The sequence below is a fragment of the Musca domestica genome, unplaced genomic scaffold (genome assembly GCF_030504385.1).
Source record: "Musca domestica strain aabys unplaced genomic scaffold, Musca_domestica.polishedcontigs.V.1.1 140, whole genome shotgun sequence".
NCBI lineage: Eukaryota > Metazoa > Arthropoda > Insecta > Diptera > Muscidae > Musca > Musca domestica.
This window is the reverse complement of record NW_026712193.1, coordinates 1044118-1067124: the sequence shown is the minus strand read 5'-3', so window position 1 is coordinate 1067124 and position 23007 is coordinate 1044118. Positions and strand designations below refer to the sequence as shown.

Genomic DNA, 23007 nt, shown 5'->3' with positions numbered 1-23007 from the left:
AAACTTAAATGCTTATACAGTGACTTCTGTTAAATGTTGTAAGTTATTTTGTTATCTCACAGGTTGTTTGAATTCTTCCGTAATAATTAAGTTTTATGATTGGGACAATAAAGCAGAGGCAGTCAGCAGAGGCAAAAAAAAAAGACTGCAAATGCCTTGCTTAGGTTTGGTTTTTTCGCAGTGCAGTTTTTAATGATCAAAAGTGTTAATTGATAATAACTAAAACAAAGGGTGAGAAAGGGAAGAGAGGAAATTACATAATTGCCAGGAGAATTCTGGAGTTTAGCCATAACCTGAGTAAATGAGAATTATTCCCATTGAAATCAAAAATAATTGTAATTCATTTGTTTCCTCATTCCCTCCCCTATTTTTTGTGGTGATCATGTTAGCCATCAATTGTATGCCCATCGATCTCCCGGTCTTTGGGATTTCATTTCAACAAAAAAAAAATGACAAATATGTCATTGTATGTCAATAATAACTGACAAGTTGTTAACACTCTTTAAGATGTTTGCCAAGTGGTTTAAATTAATATACAAATAATAATCATATTTTGTTAAATGAATGCATACAGACAACAACCACAACATGGACATGGAAAAAAGGGGGTGAAATGGATTTTTTTCAATTCTTTTCATTTTCCAATACACTGGTGTTTATTTTCTTATAATAACAGATTAATTACTAGCTCCTTGGGAATTCCTATACAAAAAACTGGTGGAGAAGGATAGAAGACGACAAGCAAGCAAGTCAGAATTATGATTGATGTGTGCAAACACACACGTACAAAGAAAGAGGACTTGGGGTGGTGTTTGAAAGGCATTGAAATGCCCTACACCACAAAATTAGCACCTCTCCTTCTTTTCGTGTTTTTCGGCCAATAAATTTCTATTATAATTTCTCCAATGGCAACGTTTAAGGGTAACCCCTAATTTGGCCAGGGTATTAATTTTCGAGGCGCGTGTTCTGCACAAAATTTTTGAAAATTATAAAAGATCAACAAAAACGCCTACAAGGCTCACAAATACCTTAATTAAATAAGGCAAAGAAGAACCACACACAGGAAATAAGGTGTTGTGCTCATTCTAGGGCAGAGAGAGGGAGAGAGAGAGTGACAAAATGTATCTAACACAAAGTCACACGAGCGTGAAATTTCTGCAATTTTTGTTTTAGACTTATTTTTTAAATTAATAATAGATTTTAATTTTATTAGTGACTCTCCCTCTCTCTCTAATTTTTTACTGTTCTCTCTTGTTTTAAATAATTATTCAAATATATATATATATATATATTTTTTTTTATTTATTAAAAATTGTTTCTACTTACTCATATATAGCATCCTTATCACGTTTATGTACTTCGGGTATTGCACCCATTAAATGATTAGCAACCGGTGATACATGACTAGGTGTACCATGGCCACCAGCCGCACCAGCTGTATGGTAGCCATGCATGCCAACTGTGGCCGCTGCTGCAGCAGCATGTGTCATGTGTGGTGAGTGATGTGATGGTAGGCCTTGTAATCCAGGCGGCCGATGACCAACATGTGGATCATACATGGCAGCTGCTGCAGCACCCGAATCCATACCATAGCCGTGCAGGCCATCGTCATACTGGAAATTAAAAAAAAAAAAAAATAAAATAAAAATAATTATTACATTTTTTAAAAGGCAAAAATTAAAAAAATTGAATTTATTTGAAAGTTCTTCTAGGAAAATTATTGTATGAAAGTTGCAGCAACATGTTGCGGAAACATTGAGAACATTGAGAATTGCGTTAGAATTCTGTACGATCAGAAATAATAGGCTTAAATTTTAAAAGCATCCCATTTCATTCAATTTCCTAAAGCTCTACTTTGGCGACATGTTGCAGGGATCTTAACATGTTGCGGAAACGTTGTCAACATTTGTTTATTTGAAAATTACGTTAGAACTCTTTGCGATCAGAAATGCTAAGCTTAAATTTTAAAAGCATCAAATTGTATTCAATTTTTTATAGCCCTACATTGGCAACATGTTGCAGGGATATTATTTTTGAAATTTATAAAATCTTCAAGAATATCCTCTTAAAATTCTTAACAAAATATAGGTTAAACAAAATATCAATTTTAAAATATATATGAAATTAATTTTTATGAATTAATTCTTAAGCTAAAGTCAAGCAACATGTTGCAGGTGTTTATGTTTTGAAAACATGACAAAATTGTTTGAGAAATTTACAGAAATGAAGACATAAAAAAGAATACATAATCGTAATTGAAATCGTAATTCAATTTCCGAAGAATCAACTTTTGGCAACATGTTGCAGAGATCTTATTTTTAAAATTTATATACATTACAAATATATTCTAATGAAAATTTTGACAATATGAGATTTTAGCATATATAAATTACAATAATATTCTTTTAAAAATAATAACAAAATGAGATTTTAGCAACATGTTGCTAATGGAAATGTTACATTATTTTGAGGTTAGCAACATGTTACAAATACTTTATTGGTAGAATATGTGGAAAAACGAAGTGGATAGTATTAAAAATTCAATATAAACACAATTGCATTTTAAATTAAGTCCTTTGGAATACATATGCTGGATTTTTTATCAAATCAAATGGGATTTAGCAACATGTTGCTTATGACTTCTTTTGAAATTAATAAATCGTTAACGCATATTTTTTCAATTTTCTAAAGAATGGTTATAGTTTTTGCCTACAAATATTAGATTTTTCAGCTTTGCAACATCCTGATCTTTCCACTTGAAGTTTTTTTTTCTCAAGAGGAAAAAACCTGGGCTTTCCCCTGCTGCGAAAGTATGTAAAACTATGTGTGTGTGTTTTGAAAAACAAAATGCCAGAAACGAAAAATATTCCCACACACCAAATCAAAATGGAATTCTTGTCACCCATAACAGCCGAAACAAACAAAATACCAACAACTATGGGCACACAGAAAACGTGTATTTATCACACACAGAAAACAAAAAATGAACGACGAAACCAAAAAGAAAAAAATTAATACTTATCATGAACAAAAATCATCATCACCATCAAAAAAAAAAAAACAGAAACAACAACCAGAGCCATTGGCATATCGCTACAATCGTTGTCCCATCAACGTACATACATTTAGTTTGTCTCCTACACCACCAACACCATGTCAATTGCTGGCTTTGCTGCTGCAGCAACAACACAACACTAATAAGCTTGACCTTGTAATAACAGCCTTAACTTCAAGCGTCTTAACGTTTTTTGCATACGAAATGTACAAAATGATTTGTTTTGTTTATAAACAGACAAACTGACTGACTGACGAACGAGCGAACTGACGAATATATCTATCTATCCATATATAAATATATAGAAAAAGGTTTTTTAAACGGTTTTAAAAACTACGTAGATGGATAATGGCTTGTTGTTCGTGGCGGTGTTGTTGTTGCTGCCTGCCAAAAACAACAAAAACCCCAACACTTCTTTGACGCCACTTTATTAAGGCAACGTTTAGTAGAACTGCACAGAAAAGTAACAACAACACCGAGAAATTAAAAACTTTTTAACTTGACAATGTTAACCACGTCTATAGCCGCCAAGTCAGAGTCCATCAGCTAGCTAGCTGACTACCTTCCCATGCGAAATACAACAATATATGTACTCTTCTTGTTGTTGTTGGTATTGCTGGCATTGCAAGTTGTAGTACTCTTGCAAAGAAAGAAAAGAATAAGCGCAAAAAAAAAAGACGAGCGAACGAACGAGCGAGCGTACATTGATGATTGTTAAGATTTTTATCATTTTATAAAATACAAAACTTTTCAACTTGAGAGTTCACACTGCATATACAAGTTTATTGTTGTAGTTGTTGCCGTTAAATACTAAGATTGTTGTGTTTTTGAGTATTTTGTCAAAAGGCGTTGTCATTCAACACGAAATCTCACACAGGATTGCCTGGCATTTAGAGATTCATCACCGGTTGTATTGATTCCCGTCTCTCGTCTCGGGCTTTGAATGAGTAATGTGACGTTGTTTGGGCGTTTTGGCCATTATCATTTGCCAGAGATCTGCTGGTGGTACCTTTGCTTGTTTGTGTTTGTATGTCTTAAGCAGCAATTGACACATTGATGTAAAATGTCAACAACTGAAATCCCCCCTCGTAGCCGTTTTTTTTTTTTTTTTTTTTTGTATTTTGGAGCAGAAAAAAGAGAAGAGCCCTTGAAAAAACAAGTGTTAATGATTAAAATCTGTTTTGTTGTGGCTGCCCGGAAAAAAGGTACAGGGGGATAACTCATATTTTGTTCAGAGGGGGGAGAATTTCATGAAAAAAACATTTTTGCTTGGCATCCCGCTATTATCTGCATTTGACATTCAAACCACCTGCAATATTACTGTATGTATGTGTGTCTCTGGAAAACGAGACAATCCCCGCATTCACATATTAATCTCGCTCAAAATGACAACAACAAAAATACGAAGGAAAAAGAGTTAAGGTTTTGTTATGCCAAAAGCGGGGGAAAAATCCCATTTTTACTGCTATTGTTTGATTCATCAGAAAGAAGGCCAGCAAAAACGGCAGCAGCAAAACCTTTCTCAATATCCGCTGCCGCATATATAAAACCAGCTTGAAACTACAACAACCGGCAAAGTGGCAGGCAGGCCAAGAATGAAATGAAATGGCACACCGAGCAACCAAAAAACAAAAAAAATTGTCCTCCAGATACATACACAAGATTAGCAAAAGACTTCATTTCACATACATGCATTTTCAGAGGCTGAAAAAACCTCCAGCCTGTCAGCCAGCCAGATACACGCTGCTCTAGCAGAAGACCAAGCCAGCAATGAAAACAACAACATTAACTGCCATGTGCAGTTAACAAAAACCAAAAAAAAAATCCACTACGGACGGGTACGGTTTTTTGTCAATATTGTCGTCATTGTTGTTGTTGTTGCTGTTGCTACTATGACGGCGGCTGCAAGTTGTTTATTGTTCAAGTTTTGTGGGTTAAAGTCGCGGCTCAGATATTTGTCATTTGGCTGTGCCAGCCTGCCTGCTGTTTGTCTGTTTTTTTTTTCCTGGTTGTTCCTCTCTGCTTCTTCTTACATATATTTAGATGTATAACCTCTCCAAACCTCCCTCGCCACTCTCTCTCACTCCCTTTCTCCCCCGAATTGCCATGACTTAAATACTCCAAAAAGGTTTTTTTTTTTTGCCTACAACCTATCACAACTAATGTTTGCGCTGCAGCACAAAACCCCGGCAAAAGTCTTTAAGCAAGATTGTCTAAAAGCAGTTAAACTATAAAGTTGTTATGCTAATTTTTTGCATTTGAAGTTTTGTGAACATTGGCGTTGTTGTTGTTGGCATAGAAAAATATTTAAGGAAAATAAAGAAGAAAAAGGAAAAAAATCAAAACAACCCGGCCCAGAGAGTCCAGAACAAATTGCATGAAATTAAGAAAGAAGAAAAAAAATGAAATACAGGAAACAGGAAATTCCATGAAGAGATAGAGGCAGAGAAAAATGTAATTGAAAATTGTGGTTCTGGAGGAAAGACTTAAATTAATGCTACGGAAACATGTTGCGGCAACATTATGGGAAAGATTTCAGAAATATTTGTAATGCAGTTTTGAGAGGAAATTTTATTCATGACGAGAGATAAAGGCAGAAAAATTACAATTGAAAATGGTTCTGGAGGAAAATCTTTAATAAATAATACCGCAACATGTTGCGGCAACATTATGGGAAGTTTTATGGATATTTGGGATTCAATTTTGAAAGGAGATGTTCTTCATGAGAAGATAGAAGAAAAAAGTAAATGAATAAATTGAAAGTTGTTGTGAAGGAAAGCTGAAAATTATATTACAGCAACATTATATTGCGGCAACATTTTGGTTTTTGATTTCGGCAATATTTAAATAAGAGTTAGAAAAAGAATTTGCCCATATTTGTTTGTAAAATATTTTGAGTCACTTGGCCACAGGAAATCTTGAATTTTTTGCAAGCGGTGTTAAGTTGCTATTACAGCAACATGTTGCTGCAACAATAATGTCATTTCAAGGTATATTTAAATGGGATAAATTGAAATAAAATGAAGTGTATGTATTTCAAGGAATTGTTGAATACTTTTCTTGTTTCATTTGAGGGAAAATTTCATTTAAAAAAATATTGCACCATGTTGCGGCAACATTTTAAAAATGTTCAGAAACATAAATTAAAACATTTAAAAACCGAACTTTTATGATTTTCTTTAAATATTTTCAGTTTTTTAATCAATTTGGCTTTTAAAAGATATGTGACTTTTAATTTTCTTTTAAATAATGTGATAAACAAGCCAGCAACATGTTGCTGCAACACTAAGGGAAATTTCTCGTAGAACTTTATGGAATTTCAACTCAAAATCTCTATAAATTTTTCCCCAAATATTGTCAAACATTTTGTGACACATTTATGATTTTATTAGCTACATTCTTTCTTTTGGTCAACATTATGATAATTTCCAGCGCTATTTTGGGGGGGAATTCACAATAAAGCCATTATCAAAATTTCTTTCTTTTTTTAAATTGCAAAAAAATGTTAAAACCTCTTTTTGTCTTTTTTTTATATCTTTTGGCAAACTGTGACAAATTAATTTTCTATGCCGGTCTATAATAAAATTGTGTTCTTTGTCTTTTTTCTCGAATTTAATTGATTTTTTATGTTCCCAAAAAATATTTTTTGAAAAAACTACGCTTTTTTGTTTCGTGTCTTAATGGTTTTGGCCATATTAATTTACCATAAAATTTGATATGTGTAGGTTTTTGGTATGCCATAGTTTTTTTTTCTTATATATATATTTTATTGAAAATTATCTATATTTTCTTTTTATTCCAAAAATTCGATTAAGAAACAAAACAAAACAAAGAAGACAACTAACCTTAACACGTGATTACTGGTTTTCACTCGTGGCGGCTTTCATATATTTGTAGCTTGTAATTTTAATAACAAAACATTAATATACATATACATATGTGTAGATATGTATGTTGGTTAGGTTTGATAAAGAGCAAGAAACTAGTTTGTTATAGCCAATGACCCTTTGAACAACAACACTGTGTATGATGGCTTGTGGGCCAAGTTAAGAAGAGACATACGAAACAAAAAAATGTTTTTAAAAATAAAATAAAAACAAAACATAGATAATGACCTCAACTTTATAATGTGGCTTCAACTATTGAAAATGAAATTGATATAGATAAATATGTATATTTTTCTCTGATGGAGTTTTTTCCCCTTTTTTGGTGAGTTAAATTAACATAATTGAATATGCTGCCAAGCAAAAGGAATGAAATGAAAAAAAATCAAATAAAATAAAACAAGTTTTGTTTGATGATGTTTTGGAATTTTGATTTATTTTTTGTTTTCTCGTACATATTTTTGTCATTGGAATATTTATAGAGGGGCATTATTGATTTGGGAGTATGGCAAAGGCATGCCAATCCTACACCCACCAAAAATTTTGTTTTTTTTTTTCCTCCCAGCTGGTTGGCTTCCTGGCTAGCCATTGAACCAAGCAACCAACCACCCACCTAGCCATCAAAATATTTGGCCTCTACTAAGAAGATGTTTGCGTTCGTTTATGTTTTTCTTTTTTTTTTTTCATTTATTTCTTTGGGAGAGTATAGTATGTGTTTTTGACATTTCCACAAAACAACTCATAACCAGAACACAATCACCCATTCCCATGCCCGTTTTGCTGTTACCACATGCCAGCCAGCCAGCCAGCTAGCTAGCTCGCCTTAGTTGTTGCTCGATTTCATACTACGTCAATTCCTATTATTATGCAAGTATGCTGAAGAAGAACCAGAAAAAAATAATAATAGAAAAAAACAACAATATTTTTAAGCTACTTCATACATGGAATTTTTCTTATAGAAAAAAATGGGGGAGAGAAATTCATCATCAATGCCTCCCACTTGGTTACAAGCCTACAACGTATCTCAGCTAACACGTGTAATTCAAGGTACATGATTTTATATGGCAAAAAAATATAATATAATATGATATATAAATATAATGTTTCTATTATATAAATATATACATAAATTTGTATATATGTATGTGTGTTTATAAAGATACATGTCAGCCTTTATATTCCATGTTTTGAAAAAAGCAAAAAAAACGGAACAAAATACGTAGAAAACCTTACGTGTTTTCTTACTATTAATGCGGCTGGTTGTTATGTTTTAAGTTTAAGCGAAAAATGTTTGAAAACTTATTAGAATGTTTAAACGATTATGTTTTTGTTCTGGAATAGGTTTTTTTGCTAAATATGAGAAATCACGCAAATTTTAAAGGGGAAATATGAAAAAAGGAGAAAAAAAACACTACCCAGGAGTCATTTTCCGACGATTTTGTAATCTAAAAGCACAAATTTAAATTTAATTTAAAAAAATCTTAAAATTCGAGTTAAATTTTCACTCAAAACTGATTAAAAATATATAAAAAAAAATATTAAATGTTTTATAGAATTTTAAGGAGAAATATGAAATGAGGAGAAAATCAACGGAAATATTTGAAAAAAAAAAAATTCCAATACTAGCCAAGAGACATTTTTTCATTTCCCGACGATTTAAATTTAATTTAAAAAAAATTTTCAAATTCGAGTTAAATTAATTTTCACTCAATACTGTTAAAAAACATAAAAAAAAAATAAAATATTAAAAGTTTTATAGAATTTTAAGGAGAAATATGAAATGAGGAGAAAATCGACGGAGAATATTAAAAAAAAAATAAAAATTTCCAATACTAGCCAAGAAAGGTTTTTTTCATTTTTCGCCGATTTTGTAAGTTTAAAAGCACAAATTTAAATTTAATTTAAAAAAAATCTTAAAATTCGAGTTAAATGAATTTTCACTCAAAAAGCATTAAAAAATAAAAAAATAATAAAATATTAAAAATTTTGGAGACATTTTTAGCCATACGAGAGGCACATTTCTCAACAACCATTTTATGAAAGAATCAGGAATCAGGTTTCTAATTTTCACCAATATTTTCCCTTTAAAATCTTTTAAAGCAAAACATTTTTAAATGTTAATTTCAAAACAAAAAGTCATTTCTAAATATTCCGTAGTTTTTGTTTTCAATTGTTTTTGTTCTACATTTTTTCTTTTTTTGTGAATGTGATGGATAGATATACTCTGTGGCACAAAGGCATACCAAACGGCCAGCTGACCAACCAACCAGCCGACCAGCCAACAACATGTTGTTAGGCTGCAAGAAGCCTAACTCAAAAACCATTTGATGTCATAAATCATTTAATCACTTTCATCTAAAAACAAACAGTACAAATATGCCTCCTGTATTGTCATGGCAGGCATGGTATGGCATGGTCATAGCAAAAGCTGTTTTATCAACAACATTATATCAGCAACATAGACGACACAAAAACAAAAACTAAAAATGAATACTAAAACTATGGCCAGTATTTGATCCACAAAAATAGAGAGAGAGAAAAAAAAAGAGAATTATGCATATAAAACATATTTTACTTATAAACAAATATTTCATTTGGTTAGGCCTAGAAAACAAAAGAAACACCACTGAACTTGAAATGGAAAAACAAAACTTGACCATTACCAGAAAACAAAAAAAAAAAAAAAGGAAAACAACTGCAACGGCAACACCATTATGCATTTTCAAGTCAGAGGAACAACAATGCAATGCCAGGCCAGCATTGTGGTGGTGCTGGTGTTCTATTTCTTTACACACACACATAGCCCCTCACACACATGTGCATTGCAATATTGGGAATTGTTGGCAATTTTTGTGGCAATATTCAAATATGCAACAACATTTTGTTTAGGTTTTTGGGGGGTAACGCATGCTGCAGCAAAACTCCATAGAAAAACTAGGAAAAAATAGTTTCAAAATGTGACAATGAATGCCCACATTCGAAGTTTTCGAGGAAGAGAAAAGTGTGGGGGGGGGGGGCAAAATTTTTTTGTAGGTCGTTGTTCATTCATTGCCTGGCTTAGAATTCGAAAACCCCAAAAAGCTTATGGTGATGTTTTGTTAACCTTTTGCAGCAGCCTAATAAAAATTGCATATACAACAATTTTACAGACCATGAGAGGGGGAGAGGAGAGAGAGCAGCAGGAGAGAGTATACAAAAAACAACATGCAAATGTTGGCGTTGCATTTTTGCAAAAATACCATAAACGAGGGTGTTAGACCTCTGCAATTCCTAGGTCATATGCAATTGGAGTATATAACCATCTACATAGTCTAGATATGTATATATAGACATTTCTGTTGTTGTTGAGTTTTGCATAGGATGTACACGGGAGACAAAACCAGACACATTTACAGACAGTTTAGAGTGGTTTTGCAATAAAGCAACAATTTGCTTTTAAAGGTTATATGCAACATTTGTTTTGAGGTGGTGAAACCAACAGCTAAACTGAAAACCAACAACAACAACAATAGCAATTTAAACTAAAACTCTAAACCCTTAACGAACTGTAATATGATGTGTTAGAAAAATTAAATTTTTATGGTTTTATTTTAGAGTAACAAAACATATCCTTGAATTAAATTTTGACTTTTGGTTTCATGGCTGGGGAGGTGTTCCCTAACCTAGCCTACAAATAAAACCTAAAAAGGCATTTCATTTTTTTGTTTCTTTGATTACATTTCCAATCATTGTTAATATGTTTCAGTTTTTTATTGTTGTTGTATTTCTAGAAGACAAATGTTGTACACTCCCATTTTTTTGGTCTTCCTTTTTATTTCGCTCTGGGTTACTCCAGTGATTTCAGGTTTTCTATGTGTCCCGCCTAAGTTATTTGTGATTGTGTTGCCGTTGCTGTTAATGTTGATTTTGATTTTTGGTGTTAGACACTTAATTTTTAAGGCATGTTAAAACAATTTAGTTTCAACATGTTTTTTTCGCTGTTATTTAAATGTAGGCGAAGAAGTAAATTTTGGAGAACATGAGATGGAAGGAATTGAAATAACAAAAGTAATTTATTTGTGGAATTGGCAAAAACAGTTATAATTACTAAAAACGCATCTAAAAATAAAATATATTTAAAAAAAATATTATGAAATTTAAGGCCTAAATATGGAAGGAATAAAATCCAAGTCTAGTTTTTATTATTTTTCAAAATGGGTATATAAATGGAATGGGAAATCTACAAAACATCGATTTTTTGCTATTTAATTCTTAATTTGTTTTATATAAATAAAACAAATATTTTATAAAATTTTCTGAAAAATTCAGAGCATATGTTCTTTTTATAAAAATTGTAAAATAAAAATTCAAATCAGATAAAATTCAGGTCCTCTATTTTTGTTCTAAAAATGTAAAATAAAACTTGTCTAAAGGAAGGCAATGTCAAATATAAACATTTATAAAAGACAAGTTTTTCATTTCACATTTTTATAGGAAAAGAAACCAGCCACAGGTATAGAATAGTGAAAATTCAATTTGCAATTTTTAAATACAATTTTAATTTTTAAATTCGGCAGTTGGAATTCAGGTTCAAAAACTTTAAAAAATAAATTTAATTTTTTTCTCATAGATTTTTTTAATTGAAATATACAAATTTTTTCCGAAATTGATAAAAATCTTCTAAATCCATTAAATTAAAAATATATTTGTTTGAGGTTAGCCTAAAAATATGCTTCAGTTATTGGCAGAGGGAAAACAAAAAAAGGATCAAAATGTTGTGGGCGATTTTATATAAATGGCCATAACTCCAAGAATTCTATCTGGATTTCTAAAATATTTATATCAAAATCTAGGGCACATTTAAAGGTATCAACTGTGTAAAAAAGAATTTTAGTAATTTTTTAAAAAAAATTAATATTTTATTTAATATTTATAAATGTTTTTTTTTTAATTCTATAATTTTCAATTTAAGTTAATGGTTTTTTTCTCATAATATTTAAAATATTCGCAAATATTCAAATTTAATAAAAATCCACAACATTTTAAAAAGTTAAAAAAATAAATAAAAGTTGCCTAAAACTATGCATCACTTTTTGCAAAAGAAAATTGGCCAGATTCAAATGAAGTGAATCGCTGCACTAAAATGATTATAACTTTCATAAAACTTGATGGATTTGGAAAATATTGATACTAAAATTAAGAGAACAAATGAGGCTACCAGAGGTGTAAAAATGAAAATTTTAGAAATTATCTAGTAAATTTTAATTTTTTATTTAAAATGAAAAGTATGTTTTTCTGATGATATAGAAAATAAAGGAAATATAAATACAATAATTATAACTATTTTGAAGTGGGATATTTTACAACTTTTTTTAATAAAAAGAAGAAAGGAGTCAATTTGCCTAAAAGTTTACACCTAATTTTAATATTGTATTTTTTTAGAAATAGGAAAATTTCTTATTTAAGTTTTATTTTTAAAATTCACAACTTGAAAATTTGTCACATTTCTCTGCCCTTTTTTCACACTGCTCCTATTCAAATTTCCTTCACTGTTCATGGCCACTGTTATTTTAGTTGTTGTTTTCTCTTCTTCACAAAAACAAAAATTAACACCTTTTCACCGTTGTGCTAACATGTCCGGCAAATACAATTTCAAACAATTCAATAACCAATAAAATTGAATATGAAAATGTCCATTTAAACATGTGTGTTTAATGCTAACTTGGAAAAATGTTTATTTGAAACATTAGCAACAGTTTAACTGGATTCAATTTAAACTAGTTTAAGCCATAATGTTAAAACTAAATAAACAGAAAAAAGAAATGCGTTTATGACAAAAGCAAATAGCAGCAGAATTTTGAAAATATTGAAAAAAAAAAACACTTTGGAAGTTAAGCTATCACGGGGCCTTCAACCTACATACGCTGACACATATATTTTGATTATTTAATTTTTCATTTTGCTCACTTTTATCCTTTAGCTTATTTGGTTTTTGAAAATATCTCCCATTGGCACATTGTCTCTCTTTGAATTTTAAGGACCTTTGAGGTTCACCACAAATTACCATTTTCACTTTTGAAAATGAAATAATTCCTCAGAACAATTTCAGTCTCAATTTGCAATATTTGCATACCAAAGTTAATATTTATTATGGAGGGACAACAAATTATCCAGGCCTTTCGATGATGAGGCAATTGCGTGCTATCGACGGGTGCCAACAATTGCTCCTTTTTTTTGGTCAAATAAAGAACAATGTGTGTTTAAGTTTAAAATAATTACAAAAGACAGCTTGAACAACTTAACTTCATTTGTGGTTCTTTGGAAAACGAAAAAGGCAAATAATTTGACAAAAAAAAGAAGTTTTTTCGTTTTTTGGAGAACCTTAAAGTGTTTATGTCCTCAACTTAACAACTCTGGCTCGGGGCATAACCCATAATTTAGAAAGTCCAAACAAATTACCAAAAATAAGTTATAAAACAGAGGAGGGGGTTAATGAACACTTCCGTGTTAAAGAATATCAGGCACACACAATGCCATGCAGTCAAAATGACTGGTGATCAAGTGCAAAGAAAGTCTGGTATCTTCTTCTTCTTTTGTTGGATTTTTGCAACAAAAATGTCTTTGTTTATTGTAATGTGTGGCAAATACAATTTTTGATGATATTTAATTTAATCATTTTCAATTTTTTCCTTAAATTTCTTTTAATTTAAGCCAAACACAACACAATGCCATTTCCCTCCAAAACGAGCGTTTTTTTTTCTTCAAAAGAGACCAAGAAAATCATTTTCTTCTTTTTGTTAAGATAAGTTACTTGAACTGTTTCGAAAAGCAAAAAAAAAAAAAGCAACACAAACTACAAGTGACGTACATACAAAAGCGTTCACTTAAATGAATGTTGTGTAGAGTATATGCTGTGCGCTTTTGCTGCTGCACGCCGCCGTTGTTGCTCATTAAATTAAATGAACCATCAGCACGCAATTTATTTTCTTTAAAACAAAATTCTGTTTTTTTTTTCTACTACTACTACTTCTTCTTCTTGGTTTGCTTTGTTTCTATATATTTTAAGTTTGGCCTTTGTATTTTTTCGTTTTGAAAAAATTTACGCAAACGCTCACGCATTTTTTTTTGTCTATCTGTTTTGAGCGATCATCATCTCACAGGGAGAGATCTTACAAGGAGGGGGTCCTATTGTTTTTTGAGCCAAATATCATGGCATGATCCATGTTAATTTAATTAAATATAATTTCCGTTCAAGACACACAAGAAAAAATTCAACACAACACAACACCATAACAATAATAATAACACCAATAATAATAATGGCAATATTTAATAAATTTTATAAACAATGAAAATCAACACGAGCTAATGAGCTTGAAATTTAACAACAAAAAAAACATTGGCTATAAAACTTAATGAAAAAACATCAAGACGGATGAAAATGTTTAATAACATTTAGCCAAGATATTTACAAACTAATTTCCAAAAAATATAAAAATAAAAAATATGTTTATGTTTTTACCGACGCTAATGTTGACATCAGTTGCCTAAAAGTATGCAGAGGGTTTTGGTAAATTTTTTTTGGGAAATTTTGATTTAAATCGAAAGATCGCCAGAAGATTGATATAAAGGATTTTATCTTCTGGAAAATACAGATAAAAAAATAAGGAATGGAAGGTAGCAGTGGCCTCAGATCTAGCGAAATAAATACCTCGCAAAAAATATTTTTAGATGTTGTATTGGGAAAATGTGACTTAAATCAAAAGATCGCCAGAAGATTGATATAGGGGATTTATAGGAGATATTTCTTTAGGAAAATTTATTAAAAAATTTATATTAGAAGGGTGCCGAACTTTTAGACCCTGTTAAGTGAATAATTTGCAGAAATAAACTTTTCCAAAGACCTTATAAACAAAAAATATTTTGAGAACGGGTTTTAGTAGATTTTTAGTGATTGGAGGGAGCCGTGCTTTTATACTCTGCTAAGTAAATAAATTATAAAAAAAAACAATTACAAAGACCTTGTAAACAAAAATACATGTCTTTCAAGTAAAAAGGTGGAGATTCAGGGTTTTAGCTAAAATTATGTGAATATTGTTAATTTGAAGGTTGGAGATAATCACTTGAACATTGCCAACAATTTATGAAATGGGGCGAATCTATTCATTTGAAATATAAATTGGAAGACTAATGTCTGTCATCAAAATCTGTGAATTGGTAAACAACAATTTCAATATCGACTAAAAGGGATGCAAATTAAATCGGAGGAAAATTTCATAGCAGGGAAGTTTCCAATGGGGTTTTCTGATTAAAAACAGACTTTGCACTCATAGCTGTATTTGGGGAAAATATTTTCTTAAATGGATTTTAAAAGATAGACGCTTAAAGCTGGTTCCCTTGGAAATCAAACCAGCGTAAGGAATATTCACATGAGTTGTAGTCCAAATGCCTTGATCATGAATTTTCAGGGAAAATTGATCAGAGGAACGGCTAATGGAGACTTGACTTAAAAATTAAATCCGAGGAAAATTCCTAGGACTTAGCAGAGAAATTTCCAATGGGGTTTTCTGGATAAAAACGATGTTTCACTCATAATTGTATTTGGGGAAAACATTTTCTTAAATGGGTTATAAGAGATAGGGGTTTCAAAACAAGTTCCCATGGAATCTCTTTTACTATTTGGAAATATTACTATATTTAAACGCCAATTTTTCCTATTGTTGAAATGAGGAACAACTTTTTGAATGACTTCGGGGAAGCTGCTCACTTTTAAGTATTTTCTTTGTTAGAAAATGTTTGAAGAGTTTCTGGGTTTCGTCACAGTTTTGAAATTTGACACTTGATATATTTTCTGGGTTTTTAATGTAAGAAACATGAATGGTAAACATATAGCCTTATAATTTAAGAAGATATTGCCGAAACTTTGCCATTTTCTTGGCCAAACTTTGAAAATGTTTGAAAGGTTTCTGGCACTAATAGTGTGATTGGATGTTCGGCTGAGTTTTAGGAATTAACACTTTTACATATTTTCTATTTTTTTAATGTGAAAATATTAAAGACTGGTATATAGCCAAATAATTCCAGAAGATTTTGGAGTTTTTTTTGGCCAAATTTTGGTATTAATTGAAAGGTACTTGGCACCAATAATTTGATAGAAAATTCAGCAGCGTATTTAATATTTTCTATTTTTTATTTAATTTAAGGAGATTTTGAAGTAAACATTAGCGCTTTCTTGGCCAAATTTGTCTCCACCATAACACTAAGGTAACTATTGATTTTTTTCAAAAATACTTTTTCCATTGATAATCTATGGAAAATTATTTTAGAGTTCGTTTTTAGAAACTAATTTTATGGTTGATAATCTATTCAAAAAAAATTGTCATATCTTTTTTTTTGGTTACGCCACTTTATTGGCCCATGACAAAATGCCGTCGCTACTTTAACACCCTGAACCCTAAGCATTTTCACACAATAATTTTCCCTAACATTATGAAATTTTCTTGCAATACTTACCCTAGGTTGAGCCATTAATGCTCTAGGAGCGGTGTCCAACCCGATTTGTGCCACTTTTTGTTAAAAATTAAACAAAAAAGTAAAAACTTAAAAAAAAGCTACAACCAATCTCGGCAATTGGACTGTAGATTTTTTTTCGTTGGCGATGTTCTGTATACAACACTGGTTAACAACAAAAAGATACTCTGCTTTTTTTTTTGTTTTGTACACTAGTCACTTTGTATGGAGAGGAAGGAGTAAGGTGATGATTTTCTTCTTCTTCTATAGATTATTTTATCTTGCTTTTCCTTTGCTTTGACTTATTTTTAGGCACATTTATAAGAAAAACTTTTCTTTTTTGTAATAATTTTAATTTTTATATTTTTTGTTTTAGAAAAAATCGTATACAATTTTGTTGTGGTTGTTGTTGTTGCAATTATTTAAGCATGACTTTTAGTATACTTGTTGTTGTTGTTATAACTATTATAATTTATTACTTGTTGTTGTTATTATTATTGTGTGGGGGGTCATAAATCCATGTTTCTTGTTTTGTTTTATGATTTGTTTTTGTTTGTTTGTTTTGTTTTTTGCAGGGAGTCCAAAAAATATATTTTTGTTTTCGTATACCACTGTGTTGTAAAAATTATTTATTTTGCAAAAAGAAACTTAAAATTTTTTTATGTTGTTGTATCACAGTTTTTCTCTAAACTGAAGATGGTTGGTTGTTTGGATGATGGAAAACCAAAAGAAAAACTTAAATTTGAAATTAAACCGAACGAAGAATAAATCGCGCGCGCGTTTTTTCACGTTTGCCCACAAAAAGCGACGGCTTTTTGATTTTGAGTTATTTTTGTTTTATTTTCACTAAATTCACAATTTGTTGTTATTTTTGTTTTTTATGGAGACGCGTTACCGCCGTTTATGTTGGGTCTTTTGTAAACCGCCGTAATTTTCCAAAACAAAAAAATACGCCGTTTTTTTGTTGTTAATGTATGCTGTGCAATATTTTGTTTTTCCAGAGTTTTTCAAAATTTCAAATCACGGCCCCTTTTCTAAACTTTTGCAAAATTTATTTTTTTTATTATTTTAAGGGGCTATACTTCTTTTCATCTGTGTTTTACTAGAAAGATGATGATTATATGTCTTGTCGTGTTGTTGTTACATTCAATAATAAAAATAAAAATTTTTGTTGTGATCTTTTTTGATTGGGATTGATGATGTTTGTTGTGGTTGCTTGCTGGTTCGTCGTCGGTCTTCTTGGTTGTTGAGCGAAGACTCTGGCGAAAAAATATAGATTTTATTTATTGTATGTGTCTGTTGTTCTGGTTACTACTACTCTACTCGATCGTGGTGTAACTATCCACACAGCACAGCAGCACGTCGTACGCGTTTCGAAGGCAAATACACACTGGGCTTGTCAATCACAACGAAAACTAAACTTGGCGGGGGTAAACAACATAACAGCACCGCAGAGCAACAACAAAGCACACACACACAAACTCACCGACACAGCCATACACAATTGCACACTCCGAACAACAGACAGGCGAACGAACGAGCAAGTCATACGCACGCACATACAGCGGTGGTGTTGTATCTGTGTGCCTGCTCGACGACACCTCACACAGATACTTGTTCTCAGCGAACGGGGCGAGAGTGTGTGTTTGTTGGTGTGTGTGTGTGCAGTGTTGGGAAAAACAACTCATTTTTCTGGTGGTAGTAAAATTTACTCTCGCCTAGGAGGTAGGCAAATGTTTTGCCAGCATGTGTGTGCGAGTGTGTGTGTGTATGTGCCCAAGGAGCGCAACAATTGTGCCATTAAATTTCATTCGAAATAAATTTTATGAAATGTGCGCAAGACAAGGAAAACTACCTGTTTTTCTTACTAAATGAGTGTCATAAATTTTCCTAAGCCAGAAAGAGATGACTGTTCGTTTTACGAGGCTAATGGCTCAACCGCATCAAATGGACGGCAGCAAGACGAACAACAGCAGCAACAACAACACTAAGGCGACAGATAAAAAGCGCATGTGTTTGTCAAAAAGTAAATCATTATTATTGCTGCCATCAAAATTGCGAACACGGAAAAAAAGAGAGCCACAAGAGTATGGGAGAGTAATGGAACAATGCTCTTTGCATGACTAAGAGAGGCACTTGCGGCGAATTTAGTTGATTTTAGGGGGAATTAATAAAAATAATATGGGAAATTTTCCCGGTTTTATAAACAGGCAATAATAATTCAATCAAAAATTCTTTGGGAAAAATGATTTATTATTGGAAAATAATAATATTGGAAAAATAAAAGAGAATTCTCATTTTCAGAGTTAAATGAGATTACTCATTATTGTGGGTGAGAGTGGCTGGCTGGCAAATTGTAAATTACACGTTATTGTTGTTGTTGCTGTTACTTTTGTTGCCATTATTTGAAATTTATTTGTCTTTAGATGAAATGAGACGGCTTATAATCACTTCGTGATGTGAACGAACACACATCCATAAAAGTGACTGCCTGCTGCAATGAGCAGAAAAATATCAAAAGCAACATTTTGCCATTTTGTTGTTGTTGTTGGTTAATTCCCCCCATATAACTCCATAAGATTGGGTATTTTCTCAGTGCAAGCCAGTGCTAGGCCTCCCCAATCCTCGCCAACCATAAAGCAACAGCAACAAGCAGCATTTGGAATAGCTAAAGAAAAGCGCCAGCGTCTAAAGTTCTCAGGGCAACTCAACGTCTGCTCTATTCTTGCTAGGCTTCCTATTTTAGTGCTCGTGTTGTTGTTATTGTTGCTGCTGTGTGATTTAGCAAAAACCAATCCCCATTTGTTATATTCGCCCGAGTGAGTGAGTGCTGGCACATTTGCATCACAAGATTTCAGTCAAAATCAAATAAATGGCTCATACAGCACTACTCCATTGCCGTGTTCTTCGTCGTCGTCGTAGTAGTAGTTGTCGTTTTTTGGCTCACATATACACCGTTACATTTGGCAAGCTATTGGTAAGCTCTCACTGAGACACAGACACACACACATGGACAAACATTTCAAGCATGGCAAAAAGTAAGACCAAGACGTTGAAGTATAAACGTCGTTGTTGTCATCTCTCGGTGTGTGCGTGTGTGTGTGAATTGGAAAAAAATGGCAAGAAATTTCCAACAACAATTTACAGCCAGTGGGTTGGTTTGTTTAGCATGATGGGTACTCTCTCTCTGCTGCTGCTGCCTTGCACACACCACCCGGCTCCATATATCATCAGGCAGAGGGCTGATGGTGGGCCGATGTTAAAACCAAAAAGTGGGTGGTGATTTGGGTTGAGTAGAAATTGCTTGACGACGGCGATAACAACAACAACACCAATGGTTATGATGATACTTTACTAACAACAACTACACAAGTTAAACAAAACCTTCTCACAAGGCAGGTGTAAGAGCCCTTTTTTGTCGTCACAAAAGAGGCCAACTTCATCGTCATCAGCGATTTGGTGAAACGACTCAAATTAAACTAAATACAACTCAAAAACCTAACAAAATTAAGGGTTTCCCATGAAAGCCCTGCTAACAACAGCTGTAGTACTCTTTTCGAAAGTCGGTAGGTAGGTAGGTACTTGGCGCTCGTCCGTCATTCACTGTGGCAGTAGACGAAGAAAGCTCAACTGCAACACAACGAACTTACAGCAAGGCAGCCAATGTAAAGGAGCATGGATGGCAAAGAAAGAAATCGGGTTGAGACGTTCGGTCGGACGGTATGTCGGTTGGTTGGATGGATGGTTGTTGGGTCTTTCGGACAAACCCTAGCATATACTAGATTTTTACAAAAATCATGCTCATTTTTCTTCTTCGTCTTGTGCTTCCGTGCTCGTTCGTTGCCTAATAGATGCGCAGTAGTAGTAGTAGTGTTAGTAGTTGTAGTTCGTAAAACAAGAAGTCATTGCTAAACAACAGACGACAAGAATGAGGAGGTGGTGTTTCCACCCATTTGAAAAAAGGTTCCTCTTTGATAGTGCCACCAACACTACTTGGCTCGTTTCGTTTCTTTCGTTCGTTTTTCTGCCAACTTCTATAAGTTTTCTAATGTAATAGTGTTGGTATACAAGTTTATAGATTCTTTTTTTTTCGTTTTGAAGGAAAACTGTTCCCTCAAAAATAGACACTGAGAGATTGTTGTTGGCTTGAATGTACATATGTATTGTGGAGAAGACAGTTGAGCAGCATTCACTCACTCACACACACACAACATTTATTCGCAATAATAATGACAAAAAAGGTAACGCCTTCAAAATTTATAAAATTTGCAATATCTTAGAAATGCAACTCAACGAATTATAATGTGCGGGGAATGAAAACAAACTTAAATCAACAGCCAGCCAGCCAACCAAACCATACCTCCCACAAAAGTAGAAAACAAATAAAATATCTTAAAAATTAGCAAAAAATATGGCAACAGAGAGAAAGAAAAAGAAAACTTGAAATTGTTTTACTTTAAGAATATTCCAAATTCACTTTTACAACAAATAAAGTGATTTATTAAATTACTTTGGACAAATATTTTCTGAAAATAAAAGCTCACACACAAACGAAAAACAAAAAAAAAGTAAATGTCATTCTTTACTTTAGAAATAGGACACCGTATAGTCAGTCGACAATGTCTACTATTAAAACTTAATTCAAGGCCGCCTACAAATTGTCAGAGTCATTTGTTCTATATATTTTTTTCTTATGGGGAGATTGTCTCCGTAAATGTTATTGAAACTAATTTGTCACGGCTTTGGGTGGGTTTTGAAAATAAAAACTGGGGAATGATTTTTGAAAAAGTAATTCGAGGCGTAGATTTAATATTTTTAGAGAAATTTTAACGAATATTTGACTTTAAAAAAATTATGTGTTCACCAGGTATTTGGCTTCCCTTTTGGCGCGCAGAATATTTTTAGTATTATTACTAAAATATAACCTACGGGATGAAAAAATAAAAACTCCACTGTAATATGTATTCATACTAATTTTTTTAAAGCGAAACTTAAAAAATGATTAACCAGCTAAACATATTTGGGGACATTTACATTCAAGGAAAATGTGGAGGGTTACAATTGAAAACCATGCTTTATCCATAACAGCACTGCTCAAAAAAAAAAAAACGACCTCGCTCACAAGTCCAATTTCTCTTTGTTTTTTAAAATATTCAAAAAACCAGTGTTAAATAAAATTTAAAATTTCATTTTTGAAAATTCGCTTTATTAACAATTTTGGATTCATGTGTGAACACACGTGTGCAGTGCTAATCTATATCATAGCTGATCAGCGATGTGTTCTGGTGCAAAAGTCAAATTTGTCTTGGTTTTTTAAAAAGACCTATTAATCAATGTTTGTTTTTTTTTTAATAATTTGCCCATATTCGTCTTCTAACGTGGAAATAAATGGATATAATCATCTATTTTGTTTGATTTTAAAATATATTTTTGTACAAAAATTTTCACTGGGAAATTAAATATTAAAATTAAAAAAAAAATTAAAAAGTTTCAACATTTTGCAAATGAAAAACCGAATAAAAGAGAATTATGAATTTGGACACCGACAGGGCTTTTTGAATATGTGGTATCGACGGGGCTTTTAAATATTTATTTATACATTATTTACTATTTCATATGTTTGTTATTATTAAGCCATAGAAATTTGAGTCTATTTTGACTGAAAAATTTCGAAATGCAACTTGATTTTTATTTTCGGGTTTCCTTTCGAAGGGAAAATTTCTTTGATTATTAGAGTCGTATAAAAAAATAGAATTTTTGTTAAATTAAATTTAAATGAACTAGCAGATATTCTATGATCCCAAAAATTATATAAAATGCATTTTTAGAAATTTAATCTATAAAAATCGGCGGGTTTTTGAAGTTTTCGACATCGAGTTATCCATGTCCCTAGTAACATTGAAAATGAAATATATTGGTAATTTTTTAGGTATAGATAGCCTTATTACGGTACCTCTAGATTTTCGGCATTTCGGCTAGTCAATATAGTTTTAGCAACCTCCATATAAGGGAACTTCCAACTTTTAGGGATTTTGAGTATGGTCACAAGAATGGGCCGCCGATTTTACTTGTTAAGAACTAAGATTATTTGTCATTTTTTTCTTCGTAAATAATTAAAATTATGGAGAAAATCTTAAATCAAATTCTCACAATTACGTTCAAATAAGGTAAATTATATAAAATGCATTTTTAGAAATTTAATTAGCACTTCCTATAAAAACCAATGGGTATCTGTAGTTTTGGTGGTCCGAATGTTTATTTTATTGGCCATCGTGTACCGATCCTAGTCGACATTTGTAGCGATGAGACATTCTGAAGAAATTGTAAAATCTTCATATCCAATTGACGACTTTGATCCATGTTTCGTTGATTTCTTAGATGATTTATTTTGAGGTTTTTACAAAGCTTCCTTACCAACAATTGTGTTTCTATATCTTATTGTTATAGGTAATGACGCCACTTGGTTGAGATTTTCCGATAAAATGAAGGATATATTAACCATGTTATTTTCTCTTTAACACCTAGAGAAGGCAAAACCCTTAGTGAAGGCAAAACTCAAAACATATGCATTCAAGTTCA

General features: G+C 31.9%; 1 protein-coding gene across 1 annotated transcript in view; it reads right to left on the bottom strand.

Moving 5' to 3' along the window:
* LOC131801139 (homeobox protein homothorax-like) overlaps positions 1-17838 on the bottom strand; it is a 33211-nt gene extending 15373 nt beyond the window's left edge. The window contains exons 1-2 of the mRNA XM_059119245.1: positions 16432-17838; positions 1327-1613 (exon numbers count right to left, since the gene is read on the bottom strand). Coding sequence (XP_058975228.1) covers positions 1327-1613; positions 16432-16446 — 302 coding nt within the window. The 5' untranslated portion in view covers positions 16447-17838. The remainder of the gene's footprint in view (positions 1-1326; positions 1614-16431) is intronic.
* Between the last annotated feature and the right edge of the window lie 5169 nt (positions 17839-23007).